Source organism: Vulpes lagopus, chromosome 2 (assembly GCF_018345385.1).
Source record: "Vulpes lagopus strain Blue_001 chromosome 2, ASM1834538v1, whole genome shotgun sequence".
In the NCBI taxonomy this organism is placed as follows: Eukaryota; Metazoa; Chordata; class Mammalia; order Carnivora; family Canidae; genus Vulpes; species Vulpes lagopus.
In genome coordinates, this window is record NC_054825.1 from 172,084,467 (window position 1) to 172,100,791 (window position 16,325).

Here is a 16,325-nt window from a genome sequence, read left to right on the forward strand (position 1 = left end):
GATCACATATACCCTATATCTAGAGTCCAACCACTTCTCACTGTTACCATCATGGTGTGAGCCACCAGCATCTTTCATCTAAATTAAGAGAACATAGCCTCTTGCTCACTTTTTTTTTTTTTAACAACACATAGCAGCTTGTCAAATCATATCTTCTGTTCAGAACACTCCAGTGGCTGCAAATTTTCCTCAGAATATAAAATGCCTCCAATGACTTACAAGGCCTTACAAGATGAGGCCCTGTTCTCTCTCCATTGTCCTCTATTTTTTAAAAAAGATTTTATTTATTCATGAGAGACAGAGAGAGGCAGAGACATGGACAGAAGAAGAAGCAGGCTCCTCACAGGGAGCCCAATGCAGGGCTCGATCCCTGGACCAGGATCACGCCCTGAGCCAAAGGCAGACACTCAACTGCTGAGGCACCCAGGCATCCCACCGTCCTCCTCTATTAATCACTCCCTTGCATAAGTCTCTAAATAGCTTCCTTGATGTTCCTCAAGAACACCAGCATCACCCCATTGTAGGGCATTTGTTATAGCTTTTTCCTGTCTGCAATGCCCTTCCCTTATATAACAACTGACTTAATCCTTCACATCTTCAAATCTTGACTTGAGTTTTCCCTTACCTATTGTCTATTTCATAAACTTTCATATTGCTCTTAACTAGTTTTGAATGACCTTTTCTCCACAACACTAATGTTCTAACATACTCTACAATGGTTCTATTATTATCCTATCTCCTCCTGCTAGAGTTTCTCATTGATATATCCCAAACACCTAAAAACAGTGGCTGGAATATAGCAATATATGAATTTACTATCAACCAGGATGGAGTGCCTGTAGGCAGAGATAGTATCTCTTAACAAAGCAGTATCACTTTCAATCTCTGCTAGTATCCTCTGCAGCTAACTCTACACCAAACTTATCTTTCTTGGGACATTACCAACACACATTCTGAATCACTCCTACCATTTCTACTAACATTACAGCCTTAACTGGTGAGAGATCTGCCTTGTAAGATAGACTGGGAGTCTAACCAAATGTCCTGTCTAAAAAAGCAAAAACTCTTTAGTTTTCTAGCTTGAAGTGGGTTAATTCTCATTCATGATGGCACAAAGTCAATACCATATTGAGATTTCTTTTACCCATAGCACTCCACCTCCAGGTACAAAATTTTATAACTGTAATACATTTTAGCGTCAATAACAAAATGACAACAGCATCAACAAATAAGTTTATTTTAATTTTATATAAAGAAATACAGGAGGCAGGCAGACCAGAATTGGTACAGCTGTTCCATAAAATTAGTACAGGTATACACTCATTCTGTATTTCTACTCCATCATCCTTAGTACCCAGATACCATTTTCAAACTCCCCATAAAATCACCAAAGCTATAAAGCTAAATGTCCACATTTTAGGCAAGGAAACAAAGAAATGCAGAGAGAAAAAAGATATTCTTAGATGTCCTACGTGTACAAGTACCACTTCCATCTTCTTGACCTACAAGAGGGGCTGAGATGATTTTTCAGCCAAGAATTATAATGGAAAACTGGATATTGGGTAGGGAAATAGCAGTCTCTGACAGACTGTCATCAGGTTTCACTGAAAAATAATAATGTCAATTTATTTTTAGTTTAATTCAAAAGCTGTACATTCAAGTTTTTAGAAATTTCCTAGTAGGAAAATTTATTTTGGCTATCCATTTTTTTTTCATTTCTAAATAATATTCTTGAATTGTGGTAAAAAAAAATGATAGGAAATAGGAGTTTTTTGACTTTGTTATAATTCACTTCACCCCTCTTCAACAGGCCACTGATTAAATCTACAAAGTTTTGTGGGTTTTTTCGACAGTATGAGTTTTCTTTTTTTAGCATATGGGATGAGATGTGAGTAAAAGCTTTCTCATATTCATTACAGCATACAGTGTCCCCTACTTAAATATTCAGGGTCAAGTGTTAATGAAAGATTTCTCAATATTCATTAAACTCCTAAGGTCCTCTTCTCATGCAAATTCTCTAAAATCATACTAGTAATAATGATAGCTAATACTTGTGATATGCTATGCTCAAGGCACTGCTCTAAGAACTTTACATGAAACGTCTCACATAATACTTCCAAGAATCTTACAAGGAAGGTATTATTCTTAGGCCTATCTTACAAATGATTAAACCAAAGCACACATTAATTATGATAAAGGTCATGAAGGAAAGTAGCTGGTAGAGTCAAGATAAGGTTGAAAAGGACATATTCTATAGATAAAAGCCTTGATATACTTACTATATTAACAGAATTATTCTCTATTATAATTTGCTAATGATTAATAGGTTTCCAGTAATGATAGGTTTTTCTACATGGATTACATTAACAGTATCTTTCCCTCAATAGAATTCACTGATGCTGAATTTTATGAGGCAAATATGCTCCCATATTCACATTTTAGGAATTCTTTGATGATAATGGATTAGTTCATATATAAACTTCTGAGCTATGACTGAAGTCTATCTCACATTCCTTATATTCAAAAGATTTATCACTGATGTGAATTCTCTGATGTTGAGTTAGTTGTGAACCACGAGTAAAGGCCTTCCCACATTCCTTACATTGATAGGGTTTCTCACCAGTATGAACTCTCTGATGTCGAGAAAGATGTGAGCTCTGAGTAAATGCTTTTCTGCATTCTTTGCATTCATAGGGCTTTTCACCAGTATGAATTCTCTGATGTAGAGTAAGTTGAGAGCCATGACTAAAGGCCTTCCCACATTCCTTGCATTCATAGGGCTTTTCTCCAGTGTGAATTCGCTGATGTTGGGTAAGCTGTGAACCACGAATAAAGGCCTTCCCACATTCCTTACACTGATATGGTTTCTCACCTGTATGAATTCTCTGATGCTGTATAAGTAGTAAGCCACGGGCAAAGGCCTTCCCACATTCATTACATACATAGGGTTTCTCACCAGTATGAAGTCTCTGATGTTGTGAAAGATGTGAACTTTGAGTAAAGGCCATTCTACATTCTTTACATTCATATGGTTTCTCACCAGTATGAATTCTCTGATGTTGAGTAAGCTGTGAGCCACGAATAAAAGACTTCCCACATTCCTTACATTCATAGGGTTTCTCACCAGTGTGAATCCTCTCATGTTGAGTCAGTTCTGAGCCACGACTAAAAGTCTTTCCACATTCTTTACACTCATAGGGTTTTTCACCTGTATGAATCCTTTGATGTCGAGTAAGGAGTGAGCCACGATTAAAAGCCTTTCCACATTCCTTACATTGATAGGGTTTCTCACCAGTATGAATTCTCTGATGTTGAGTAAGTTGTGAGCCATGACTAAAGGTCTTTCCACATTCCTTACATTCATAGGGCTTCTCATTGGTATGAATTCTCTGGTGTTGAGTAAGTTGTGAGCCACGGATAAAGGCTTTCCCACATTCTTCACATTTATAGGGCTTTTCACCAGTATGAATCCTCTGATGTTGCATAAGCAATGAGCCACGAATAAATGCTTTTCCACATTCCTTACATTCATATGGCTTTTCCCCATTGTGAATTTTCTGATGTTGAGAAAGCTGTGAACCACAAATAAAAGCTTTCCCACATTCCTTACATTCATAGGGTTTTTCACCGGTGTGAATTCTCTTATGCAGAATAAGTTGTGAGAGCTGAGTAAAGACCTTCCTACATTCTTTACATTCATAGAGTTTCTCACCAGTATGAAGTCTCTGGTGTAGAGTAAGTTGTGAGTTCTGAGTAAAGGCCTTCCCACATTCTTTACATTCATAAGGCTTCTCACCAGTATGGACTTTTTGATGTCGAGTGAGTTGTGAGCTACGAATAAAGGCTTTCCCACATTCTTCACATTTATATGGTTTTTCACCAGTATGAATTCGATGATGTAAAATAAGTTGTGAACTCTGAGTAAAGGCCTTCCCACATTCCTTGCATGCATAGGGTTTCTCACCAGTATGAAGTCTCTGATGAAGAATGAGCTGTGAATCACGACTAAAGGCCTTCCCACATTGCTTACATTCATATGGTTTTTCACCAGTATGAATACTATGATGTTGAGTTAGGTGTGAGGCTCGTCTAAAGGCCTTCCCACATTCCTTACATTTGTAGGGTTTCTCAGTAGAGTGACACCTAGGGTGTTGAGACAGGTAAGTATGCTGGTTGAAAATGGACATTTTTTCATATATAATCATCCCTTGCCTGTAATATTTCTCCTGGTTTTCTTGTTGCTTTTCCAATGTGCCTCTGACTTCCAAATAATCTCCTGAACTGGACTCCTCAAAATCACAGTTTTGATGCCTGGCACTCATTTGCCATTGGGATAATTCTGTTTCATAAATGTCTTTTTTTGGAGATAAGTCCTTATTTACACTCCTCGAAGGCAAGTCTGAAAGATAAGAGAACATCAAAAATTCCTGTCATCATTTCAGGAGAACCCATAGTAGAAAAGACTATACATGAAAATATATACAGATGGTAACTGATTTATGATGGTTCAACTTAAAATTTTTTTACTTTATGAGCACAAAAGCAACATAAGTTCAGTAGAAACTGTACTTCAAATTCTGAATTTTGATAACGTCTAATATGCAGTACAATACTATATGACCTTGAGCAGTGGCAGCAAGCTATACCTCCCAGTCAGCCACATGTTTATGAGAGTAAACAACTGATATACTTACAACCACTCTGTACACACACAGCCATTGTTTTTTCTGTTTCAGTATAGAATTTAAAAATTTACATGAGGTATTCAATACTTTATTATAAAATAGGCTTTATGTTACATAATTTTGTTGAACTTTAGCCTAATATAAGTGTTATGAGCATGTTTAAGGCAGGACAGGCTAAGCTATGCTTGGTACGTGTATTAAACTTACAAAAATTTCGACTAACAATGGGATTATTAGGACAGGAGTTGTCAGTTGAAGAAAATCTGATATAGGTAACTAATACCCACAAGAAATAACTGGCCTACATCAGTGTTTTCAGGTATTATTTACCATGACCTATAGTAATACTTATCTTTCACATCACAACCTGACCCATACAGTTTCATTAAACAATATCTACCATTTTTTTCTATGCTATTCTATCATCTCTGTCACACACACACATACACACACACACACAAATAGTCAAATAGTCAAAATCCACTAAACTGATAGTCAAAATCCACTAAACTGATTTCATGCTGCATAGGGCAATATGATGCTGCCTAGGGTTTCAAAAAAATATTAGCACAGAATGATCTTATATGCTAACGTATAAAAACACCAGCAATTAGAGAATAATACAAATCTACTGAGAAAGTAAAAGAAAACATTTTTAAGCCATTGGTTCTCAAACTGGTGGGGATCAAAATCAGCCGGGATGCTGGTAAAATTAAAGATGCCCATCTACCACACCAACCAACTGAATCTAAATCTACTGCATCAGAAAAAGAGTGTGGAGATGTCTAGTTTTAATACTCTCTACAAACTGATCCTGATTCAGATCATGATTTGCTATCTCTGCTGAAAACTTTTAAATAGCTTCTAAATTAAACTTAGAATAAAATCCAAATGTGAAGAAATCTGGACTAAAGTAATTTAAGATTGTTTGCCACAAAGCATACTAAAATCTTCACTGAAGATTCACAAGGTTTCAAATTACTTTCGTAATTTTTCTTTACAATGTCTAACACTCAATAAAAAATAACCAAGTAAATAATGGTACAGGACTTAACTGAAAAGGAGGAGAATAGAGACAAAAGAAATCTATAATGGTTCAAGCTATGTATCCACCACAGAAGTGATAATACAACACTTCTATCACTTCTAAATACTCTTATGCTGTCCCTGTGTAGTAAATCTCTCCTAACCTTAAGTGTAGATGCCTGGAAACTACTGATTTGTGAATTTCCCAACACCTCCTTACAAACTGAAACAAAAGTACATCTATACTAAATCTAAGATTAAAATGGAAAAAGGAGGGATCCCTGGGTGGCGCAGCGGTTTACCGCCTGCCTTTGGCCCTGGGCGCGATCCTGGAGACCCGGGATCGAATCCCACATCGGGCTCCCGGTGCATGGAGCCTGCTTCTCCCTCTGCCTGTGTCTCTGCCTCTCTCTCTCTCTCTCTCTCTCTCTCTCTGTGTGACTATCATAAATAAATAAATAAATAAATTTAATTAAAAAATGGAAAAAGGATCATACTTCTCCAATTGCTTTCCCTTTCAATACTGCTTCCTAGGTACTAGCCATGGATATCTTCATTAGTTCTTCCTCTCCTTTTCACCCAAGATACCTTTTTGAAAACAATATTTTATTTATTTATTCTTGAGTGACAGAGAGAGAGAGAGAGAGAGAGAGAGAGGCAGAGACACAGGCAGAGGGAGAAGCAGGCTCCATGCAGGGAGCCAGACATGGGACTCAACCCCAGGACTCCAGGATCACGCCCTGGGCCAAAGGTGGTGCTAATTGCTGAGCCACCCAGGCTGCCCCCTTTTTTACTTATCTTTACTTCAGTTTGATTTCATTATGCCCTGCTTTATGTGTTCTCATACTTATTCTTCTATCCAAGGCAAATACCAGAATAATATCTCTATAATTTCTTGGGCATTGATAAAGGTCAAAGACATGATGAAAGATTTCTATAAACTTATGGGATACTAGGGATTTTGGAGAGAAAAAAAAAACTATTACTGAATATAAGAAAGGAGTCTGGAGTAATAAAGTTCCAGGAATTCTACTGATAAATAGTATGCTGCATGGCAATAAGATCCAGAAAAAGGAACACCAAAAAACCTCATACACTGCTAATGGAAATGTAAAACAGCACAACCATGATGAAAGAGTTTGGTTGTTTTATATAACACTAAACATACACTTAGCATATAATCCAGCATTCATTCTTGTACGTATTTACACTTATGCCCAAACATCTGTACACCAAGGATTATAGCACCTTTATTCACAATTACTATAATATCAGACACCCAAAGATATATTCACACTAGTAAAGAAACAATTAAACTGTATTTGCAGATGACATAAAAAGTTTTAAGGACTCCACTAAAAATCTACTAGAAGTAAAAAATGAATCCAGTAAAGTTGTAGGATTAAAAAAAAATTATACCCAGAAATCAGTAGTGTTTCTATACTGTCATAATAAAGTAGCAGAAAGAGAAGGTAAGACAACAATCCCATTTACAATTGCATTAAAAGAATAAAATACCTAGGAATAAACTTAACCAAACAGGCAAAAGACCTGCACTCTGAAAACTATAAAACATTGATGAAAGAAACTCAAGATGATATAAGCAAGTGGGAAAATATTCCATGTTCATAGATCAGAAGAATAAATGTTAAAGTGTCCATACTACCCAGAGCAATCTACAGATAGATTTAATGTAATCCTTATCAAAATACAAAATTTTTCACAGTACTAGAACAGATAATCCTAAAATTTGTACTGTATCACAAAACATCCCAAATAGCCAGAGCAATCATGAGAAAGACAAATAGAGCTGGAGGTATCACAATTACAGATTTCTAGATATACTACAAAGCTGTAATGATCAAAAACGAGTATGGTACTGGCACAGACACATCTATCAATAAAGCAAAATAAAGAAACCAGAAGTAAACCTATATTTTTATAGTCAATCTATGGCAAAGAAAGTAAGAATATAATACGGGAAAATATAGTCTCTTCATCAAATTGCTGGGAAAATTGGACAGCTATATGCAAAAGAATGAAACTGGATGGCCTTTTAACACCATATGGAAAAACAAACTCAAAATGGAATAAAGGGCTAAACGTGAGCTCTGAATCCAAAAAAATCCTAGAAGAGAACACAGGCAGTAATTTCTCTGACACTGTCCACGCCAACATTTTTTTTCTTTTTTAGATATGCCTCCTAAGGCAAAAGAAACAAAAAGCAAAAATTAACTTTTGAGACTATATCAAAATAGGTTTTTCTCAACAAAGGAAACCATTAATACAAAAAGGCAACCTACTGAATGGGAGAAGATATTTGCAAATAATATACCCAATAAAAGGTTAATATCCAAAACATATAAATTACTTATATAACTGTGCACAAAAAGCAATCTGATTTAAAAAATAGGGAAAGGACTTGAATAGACATTTTTCCAAAAAAGACATATACATGGCCAACAGACACATGAAAAGATGCCCAACACCATTCATCATCAAGAAAATGCAAACCAAAACAGAACAAGCTATCATCATTGCACCTGCTAGGATGCTAAAATCAAAAAGACATGAAATAACAGTGTTGGTAAGCAACCCTCATACACTGCTGATGGGTATGTAAACTGGTGCAACCACTGTGAAAAACAGTATGGAAGTTACTCAAAAAATAAAAATACAGAGTGGGGGAAAATGGCAGCAGAGGAGGAGAACCCTTGGCTCACCTTGTCCCATAAATACAACCAGATAACTATCAAATTATTTTAAGTACCTTTAGATGCTCTACATCTAAAGGAAGAGAAAAGGCCATGTCAAAGGAGTCAGAAAGTGTGCAGATGTACCTTGGGAGAGAAATTAATTGTGTCCATTGTTGTGGGGAGGGATATGCAGTCCCAGAGAAGGGCAAGAGAGACTAGTACACAGGAAGCACACAGTGAAAACAAATATCCATAGCAATTGGCTTGAAAAGTGAGAGGCCCAAATTTAAGAGTTCTTGGAACCAGCAGAGATTAATGCTTGGAGTCTAAAAGGTCAGTATGTGTAGCTCTTGGAGAGCTTAGAGGGCACTGGGGCTGCTGTTGGAGAAAAGGCAGGGCAAACAGCTGTGTACATACAGCATAGAAATAGCAATCTGAAGAGCACCTGATGCACACAGTGAGGAGGTTAGTTGAAAGGCAGTAATCATAGAGAGCCCCCTCCAGGAACAAAGGAACTAGCAGGTGCTACTCTCCTCCCCCATCCCACAGTATAAACAGAGCCACCTGTGGGAACCAGCAAAGTGATGACACTTGCTACTCAACTTGCTTACACCAAGTCCCAAACCCACCAACCTACAGTGGAACCACTCTTCCCAGGAACACCTGCCTCACTCTCCCTTGGTGGGTTCCCTACCCCCAGAAGACTGGATCAAACCCCTGCCAATGCTACATCTTCTATCCTGGGAGTTTTGTGAGACCTCCGTCCCAATGACAGTGGTGACAGGTCTCATTTCCCAAGCAGACCAAAGCACACCTAGTTAAAATGCACCCCATTCAAGCCAGGGACCAAACACTACCCACAACAGGTCAAGAGAGCCTTTGCAGATGACTAGCCTGAAGGATAAGCTGGAAGGATATTACAACAAAGCATATGCAGCACATTTTGGAGAAACTCCCTAAAGCACCAGGCCTTGTGGAATAGGGACACTATAGTGCAGGACACAACAGAAACTCTTTTTTGTAAGTCTACTACTCTCAAGAACAGGAGATGTAGCTGAATTTCCTAACACAGAGAAACAGGCATAGAACCATACAAAACTGGGTGATGGGCACTGAGGTGGACACTTGATGGGATGAGCACTGGGTGTTTTTCTGTATGTTGGTAAATTGAACACCAATAAAAATTAATTAAAAAAAAAAAAAAAAAGAACCATACAAAACTAGAAGACAGAGGAATCTGTTCTAAATGAAAGAACAAGACAAGGCCACAGTCAGAGATCCAAGCAAAACAGACGTAAGTAACATGCTTGATGGAGAATTTAAACTGATGATCATAAGGATACTCAATGGAAATAGCAAAAGAGAGGAACACATCACTGAGACCATTAACAGAGATAAGGAGTAACGTAACAAGAAGGGCTCAATAAATGAAATGAGAAACACAGTTGGTATAATGAACAGGAGGCCAGATGAAGCAGAGGAACAAATTAATGACCTAGATGACAGAATAATGTTAAATAATCAAGCTGAACGAAAGAGAGAAAAAAGAATTATGGAAAATGACAAGAGACTTGGGGAACTCAGTGACTCCATCAAATGTAGTAACATTCGCATTATAAGAGTCCAAGAAGAGAGAGAAAAATTTATTGAAGAAATTATAGTTGAAAACTTCCCTAATCTGAGGAAGGAAAGATATAGCCAGATCCAAAAGGCATAGAGAACCCCCAACAAAACCAACAAAAGGAGACCCATACCCACACATACTGTAACTAAAATGGCAAAACATTGAAAAAGAAAAAAATATATCAAAAGCAGCAAGACACAGTTACATACAAAGAAATCCTATAAGTCCAGAAGCAGATTTTTCAGCAGAAATTTTCTAAGAAGTGGCATGATATACTCAAAGTGCTGAATATAGAGGAACCTCCAGCTGAGAATACTTTATCCAGGCATACTCAGAATAGGAGATAGTTTTCTAGACAAAAACTAAAAAATATTAAGGGGGAGCTCTTTGGATAGGAAAGACCAAAAACGACAGTATTAAGGTAGGAAACACAAAAGCAGTAAAAATGAATATTTCTGTAAAACTCAGCCAAAAAACATACAGCATTTAAGGATGTAAAATATACACTATGTACCTAAAACGTGAGGAGGAGAAGAGTAAAGGCTGAATTCAAACTTAAAAGACCATCAACTTAATATACACTGCTACATGGAGAAGATGTTATAGACAACCTTAACGGTACCCTGAAACCAAGTCTCTAATAATTATGAAAAGAATAAAAAGAAATTTAAAAAATCACTAAAGAAAACCAGCAAATCATGAAAAAGTGAAAGACCAGAGAAAATCTTCAAAAACACCAAGAAACAATAATAAAATGGCAATAAATACGTATCTATCAACAATCATTTTGAATGTAAATGGACTAAACATTCCAATTAAAAGACAGAGGGTGAAAGAATGGATAAAAAACAAACAGAAAAACCAAGATCCATCTATATGCCACCTACAAGAGACTTATTTTAGACCTAAAGACACCTAGAGTTTGAAATTGAGGGGATGGGGAAACATTTATCATACAAATGGATGATGCCAAAAGAAAGCTGGAGTAGTGGGACACCTGGGGGCTCAGTGGTTGAGCATCTACCTTTGGCACAGGAGTGATCCCGGGATTACAGAATTGAGTCCCACATCAGGCTCCTGCAGAAAGGCTGCTTCTCCCTCTGCTTGGGTCTCTGTCTCTCCCATGAATAAATAAATTTTTTTTTTTAAAAAAAAAGGAAGATGGAGGGCAGCCCCGGTGGCTTAGCTGTTCAGCGCCACCATCAGCCTAGGGTGTGATCATGGAGACCCAGGATCAAGTCCGGTGTTGGGCTCCCTGCAAGGAGCCTGCTTCTCCCTCTCCCTCTCTTTCTTTCTGTCTCTAATAAATAAAATCTTAAAAAACAAAAGGAAGATGGAATAGCAATACTTCCATCAGACAAAATAGACTTTAAAACAAAGACTGTAGGGGGCAGGGCAAGATGGTGGAAGAGTAGGGGGGGACAACTCACTTGGTCCTGCCAACTTACCTAGATAACTTTCAAATTATCCTGAACACCTACAAATTCGACCTGAGATTTAAAGAGAGAACAGCTGGAATGCTATAGAGAGAAGGGTTTTTGCTTCTAGCAAGGTAGGAAGGCAGAAAAAAATAAAAAAGAATCAAGTGGGGGAGGGGCACCACAAGGAGCCCAGCTAAAGCTGGACATAGAAAGCCTCAGGTACAGGAAAGCGCAGCCTTGGAGAAGTGGGAACTTCAAAAATCCACACCACATTTTTCCTGGATGGAAAAATGCTTAGCAGGGAAACCGGGCAGAATCACAGGAGGGGCAATGAAGCCTCCAGTCTCCTGGAGTCACTAATAGAGGAAGTGCACCCAGGGGAAAGTGCACCAAAAACTTTGGACTGATCTCTGTAAAGGGCTGGAATAGTGGGGCATTTGGGAGAAGCAAGTTGGTTAGGCAGGCCAGCTCCAGATGGAGGCATCTATGCCATGCTTCCTTTGGGAGTTGCGTGCCCCCGGGAGCCTGATTGCAGCAGCCCAGGGCTCTGGATTTTTCACTTTAGTGGCCCTTTTGCTTTATTTTATTCTGATCTATGTTTTCATTTTCTGGTCTCTGACCTTGTCAGAATCATCTAGGGTGAAATTTACTTAGGTAATGGTCGATATTCTTGACTCAGCCCGCTAATACAGCCACTCTACACTGAGCAAAATGACTAAAAGGAAGAACTCACCACAAAAGAAAGAAGCAGAAAACAATACTCTCTGCCACAGAGTAACAGAATATGGATTACAATTCAATGTCAGAAAGCCAATATAGAAGCACAATTACAAAGCTACTGGTGGCTCTGGAAAAAAAGCATAAAGGATTCAAAGGACTTCGTGACTGCAGAATCTACATCTAATCAGGCCAAAATTAAAATTCAATTAAATGAGATGCAATCCAAACTGGAGGCCCTAGCAATGAGGGTTAATAAGGTAGAAGAAAGAGTGAGCAACATAGAAGACAAGTGAGTGGCAAGGAAGGAAGCTGAGGAAAAAAGAGAAAAACAATTAAAAGACCATGAGGAAATGTTAAAGGAAACAAATGATAGCCTCAGAAGGGAGAATCTAGGTACAACTGGGGTTCCAGAAAGCACTGAGAGGGCCAGAGGGCCAGAGAGCATATTTGAACAAATCGTAGCTGAGAACTTCCCTAATTTGGGGAGGGAAACAGGGATTCAGATTCAGGAGGTAGAGAGGTTCCCCGCCCCCAAATCAATAAAAAACGTTCAACACCTCGACTTTTAATAGTGAAACTGCAAATTCCAAAATAAAGAGCAAATCCTTAAAGCAGTGAGAGACAAGAGATTCCTAAATTTTATGGGGAGAATATTAGATTAACAGGATACCTCTCTGCAGAGACCTGGCAGGCCAGAAAGGGTTGGCAGGATATATTCAGGGTCCTAAATGAGAAGAACATGCAGCCAAGAATACTTTATCCAGCAAGGCTCTCATTCAGAATAGAAGAAGAGATAAAGAGCTTCCAAGAGAGGCAGAAACTGAAAGAATATGTGATCACCAAACCAGCTCTGCAAGAAATATTAAGGGGGACCCTGTAAAAGAAAGAGGAAGCCCAAAGAAATAGTCCACAAAAACAGGGACTGAATATGCTTTACGATGATGCTAAACTCGTATCTTTCAATAGTTACGCTGAACGTGAATGGGCTAAATGATCCCATCAAAAGATACAGGGTTCTCTCTAACTCTATGTCTATCATAAATAAATAAAAATAAATCTTTTACAAAAAAAGGGTGGGGGATCCCTGGGTGGCTCAGCGGTTTGGCGAATGCCTTTGGCCCAGGGCGTGATCCTGGAGTCCCGGGATCAAGTCCCACATCAGGCTCCCAGCATGGAGTCTGCTTCTCCCTCCTCCTGTGTCGCTGTCTCTCTCTCTATGTCTATCATAAATAAATTAATAAAAATAAATCTTAAAAAAAAAAGACACAGGGTTTCGGACCAGATTAAAAAGCAAGACCCACCTATTTGCTGTCTACAAGATACTCATTTTAGATCTAAGGACACCTCCAGCCTGAAAGTGAAAGGTTGGAGAACCATTTACTATTCAAATGGTCCTCAAAAGAAAGCAATCCTCATATAAGATAAAGTTTATCCCATGGACTGTATGTAATAAGAGATGAAAAGGGACACTGTATCATACTTACAGGGTCTATCCAACAAGAAGACCTAACAATCATGAATATTTATGCCCCTAATGTGGGAGCTGCCAAATATATCAATCAATTAACAACCAAAGGAAAGACACACTTAGATAATAATACACTAATAGTAGGAGACTTCAACACGGCACTTTTCTGCAAATGACAGATGTTCTAAGCACAACATCACCAAAGAAACAAGGGCTTTAAATGATACATTGGACCAGATGATTTCACAGATGTATACAGAAGTTTCCATCTGAACACAACTGAATACACGTTCTTCTCAAGGGCACATAGAACTTTCTTCAGAATAGACCATAAACTAGGTCACAAATTAGGTCTCAACTGATACCAAAAGATTGGGATTGTCCCCTGCATATTTTCAGACCACAATACTTTGAAACTAGGACTTAATCACAAGAAGAAATTTGGAAGAAACTCAAACGTGTGGAGGTTAATGAGCATCCTACTAAAAGATGAATGGGTCAACCAGGAAATTAAAGAAGAATTAAAAAGATTCATGGAAACTAATGAAAATGAAGATACAACTGTTCAAAATCTTTAGGATATAGCAAAAGCAGTCCTAGGAGGGAAATACATCAGAATACAAGCATTTTTCACAAAATTGGGAAAAACTCAATTACACAAGTTAACCTCGCACCTAAAGGAACTGCAAAAAGCACAGCAAATAAAACCTACATCAAACAGAAGAAGAGAGATAATAAAGATTCAAACAGAACTCAATGAAATAGAGACCAGAAGAACTGTAGAACAGATCAACAAAACTAGGAGTTGGTTCTTTGAAAGAATTAATAAGATAGATAAACCATTAGCCAGCATTATTTAAAAAAAAAAGAGGAAAGACTCAAATTAATGAAATCATGAATGAAAAAAATAAATAAAATCATGAATGGAAGAGGAGAGATCACAAGCAATACCAAGGAAATACAAACTATTTAAAAAACGTATTATGAACAGCTACACATCAATAAATTAGGCGAGCTAGAAGAAATGGATGCATTTCTGGAAAACCACAAATTACCAAAACTGGAACAGGAAGAAATATAAAACCTGAACAGACGAATAACCAGGAAGGAAATTGAAACAGTTATCAAAAACGTCCAAAAACACAAAAGTCCATGACCAGATGGCTTCCCAGGGGAATTCTATCAAACGTTTAAAGAAGAAATAATACCTATTCTACTAAAACTGTTCGGAAGGATAGAAAGGGACGGAATACGTCCAAACTCGTTCTATGAGGCCAGCATCACCTTAATTCCAAAACCAGATAAAGACACCACCAAAAAGGAGAATTACAGACCAATATCCCTGAGGAACACATATGCAAAAATTCTCAAAAAGATACTAGCAAATAGGATCCAACAATACATTAAGAAGATTATTCACCATGACCAAGTGGGATTTATCCCCAGGATGCAACGGTGGTTCAAAACTTGTAAAACAATCAACGTGATAGACCACATCAATGAGAGAAAAAACAAGAATCATATGACCCTCTCAGTAGATGCAGAGAAAGCATTTGACAAAATACAGCATCCATTCCTGATCAAAACTCTTGAGAGTGTAGGGATAGTGGGAACATTCCTCAACATCTTAAAAGCCATCTATGAAAAGCCCACAGCAAATATCATTCTCAATGGGGAAACACTGGGACCCTTTCCCCTAAGATCAGGAACATGACAGGGATGTCCACTCTCACCAATGCTCTCACAATAGTACTAGAAGTCCTAACCTCAGCAATCAGGCAACAAAAATAAATAAAAGGCATTCAAACCAGCAAAGAAGTCAAAATCTCCCTCTTCACATATGACATGATACTGTAGATAGAAAACCCAAAAGACTTCCACCCCAAAATTGCTAGAACTCCTACAGCCTTTCGGCAATGTGGCAGGATAGAAAATCAATGCCCAGAAATCAGTGGCATTTCTATACACTAACAATGCGACTGAAGAAAGAGAAATTAAGGAGTCAATCCATTTACAATTGCACCCAAAAGCAGAAGATACCTAGGAATAAACTTGACCAAAGAGGTAAAGGATCTATACCCTAAAAGAAAAAAAGAACACTTCTGAAAGAAATTGAGGAAGACACAAAGAGATGGAAAAATATTCCATGCTCATGGATTGGCAGAATTAATATTGTGAAAATGTCTAGGCTACCCAGGGCAATTTACATGTTCAATGAAATCCCTATCAAAATACCATGGACTTTCTTCAGAGAGTTGGAACAAATCATCTTAAGCTTTGTGTGGAATCAGAAAAGACCCCGAATAGCCAGGGGAATATTGAAAAAGAAAACCAGAGCTGGGGGCTTCACAATGCCCGATTTCAAGATGTACTACAAAGCTGTGGTCATCAAGACAGTGTGGTACTGGCACAAAATCAGACACATGGATCAATGGAACAGACTAGAGAATCCAGAAATGGATCCTCAACTCTATGGTCAACTAATATTCGACAAAGCAGGAAAGACTATCCACTGGAAAAAGGACAGTCTCTTCAATAAATGGTGCTGGGAAAATTGGACAGCCATGTGCAGAAGAATAAAACAGGACCATTCTCTTACACCACACACAAAGATAAACTCAAAGTGGATGAAAGATCTAAATGTGAGACAAGATTCCATCAAAATCCTAGAGGAGAACACACCCT

General features: G+C 38.0%; 1 protein-coding gene across 3 annotated transcripts in view; it reads right to left on the minus strand.

The window, feature by feature from the left end:
• Positions 1 to 1,221: 1,221 nt before the first annotated feature.
• The window catches only part of LOC121485459 (zinc finger protein 420), a 58,000-nt gene continuing 42,896 nt past the window's right edge, over positions 1,222 to 16,325 (minus strand). For all 3 annotated transcript variants that reach the window (XM_041745856.1, XM_041745855.1, XM_041745857.1), the window contains one exon: positions 1,222 to 4,399. In XM_041745856.1, coding sequence (XP_041601790.1) covers positions 2,469 to 4,322 — 1,854 coding nt within the window. In that variant the 5' untranslated portion in view covers positions 4,323 to 4,399 and the 3' untranslated portion in view covers positions 1,222 to 2,468. The remainder of the gene's footprint in view (positions 4,400 to 16,325) is intronic.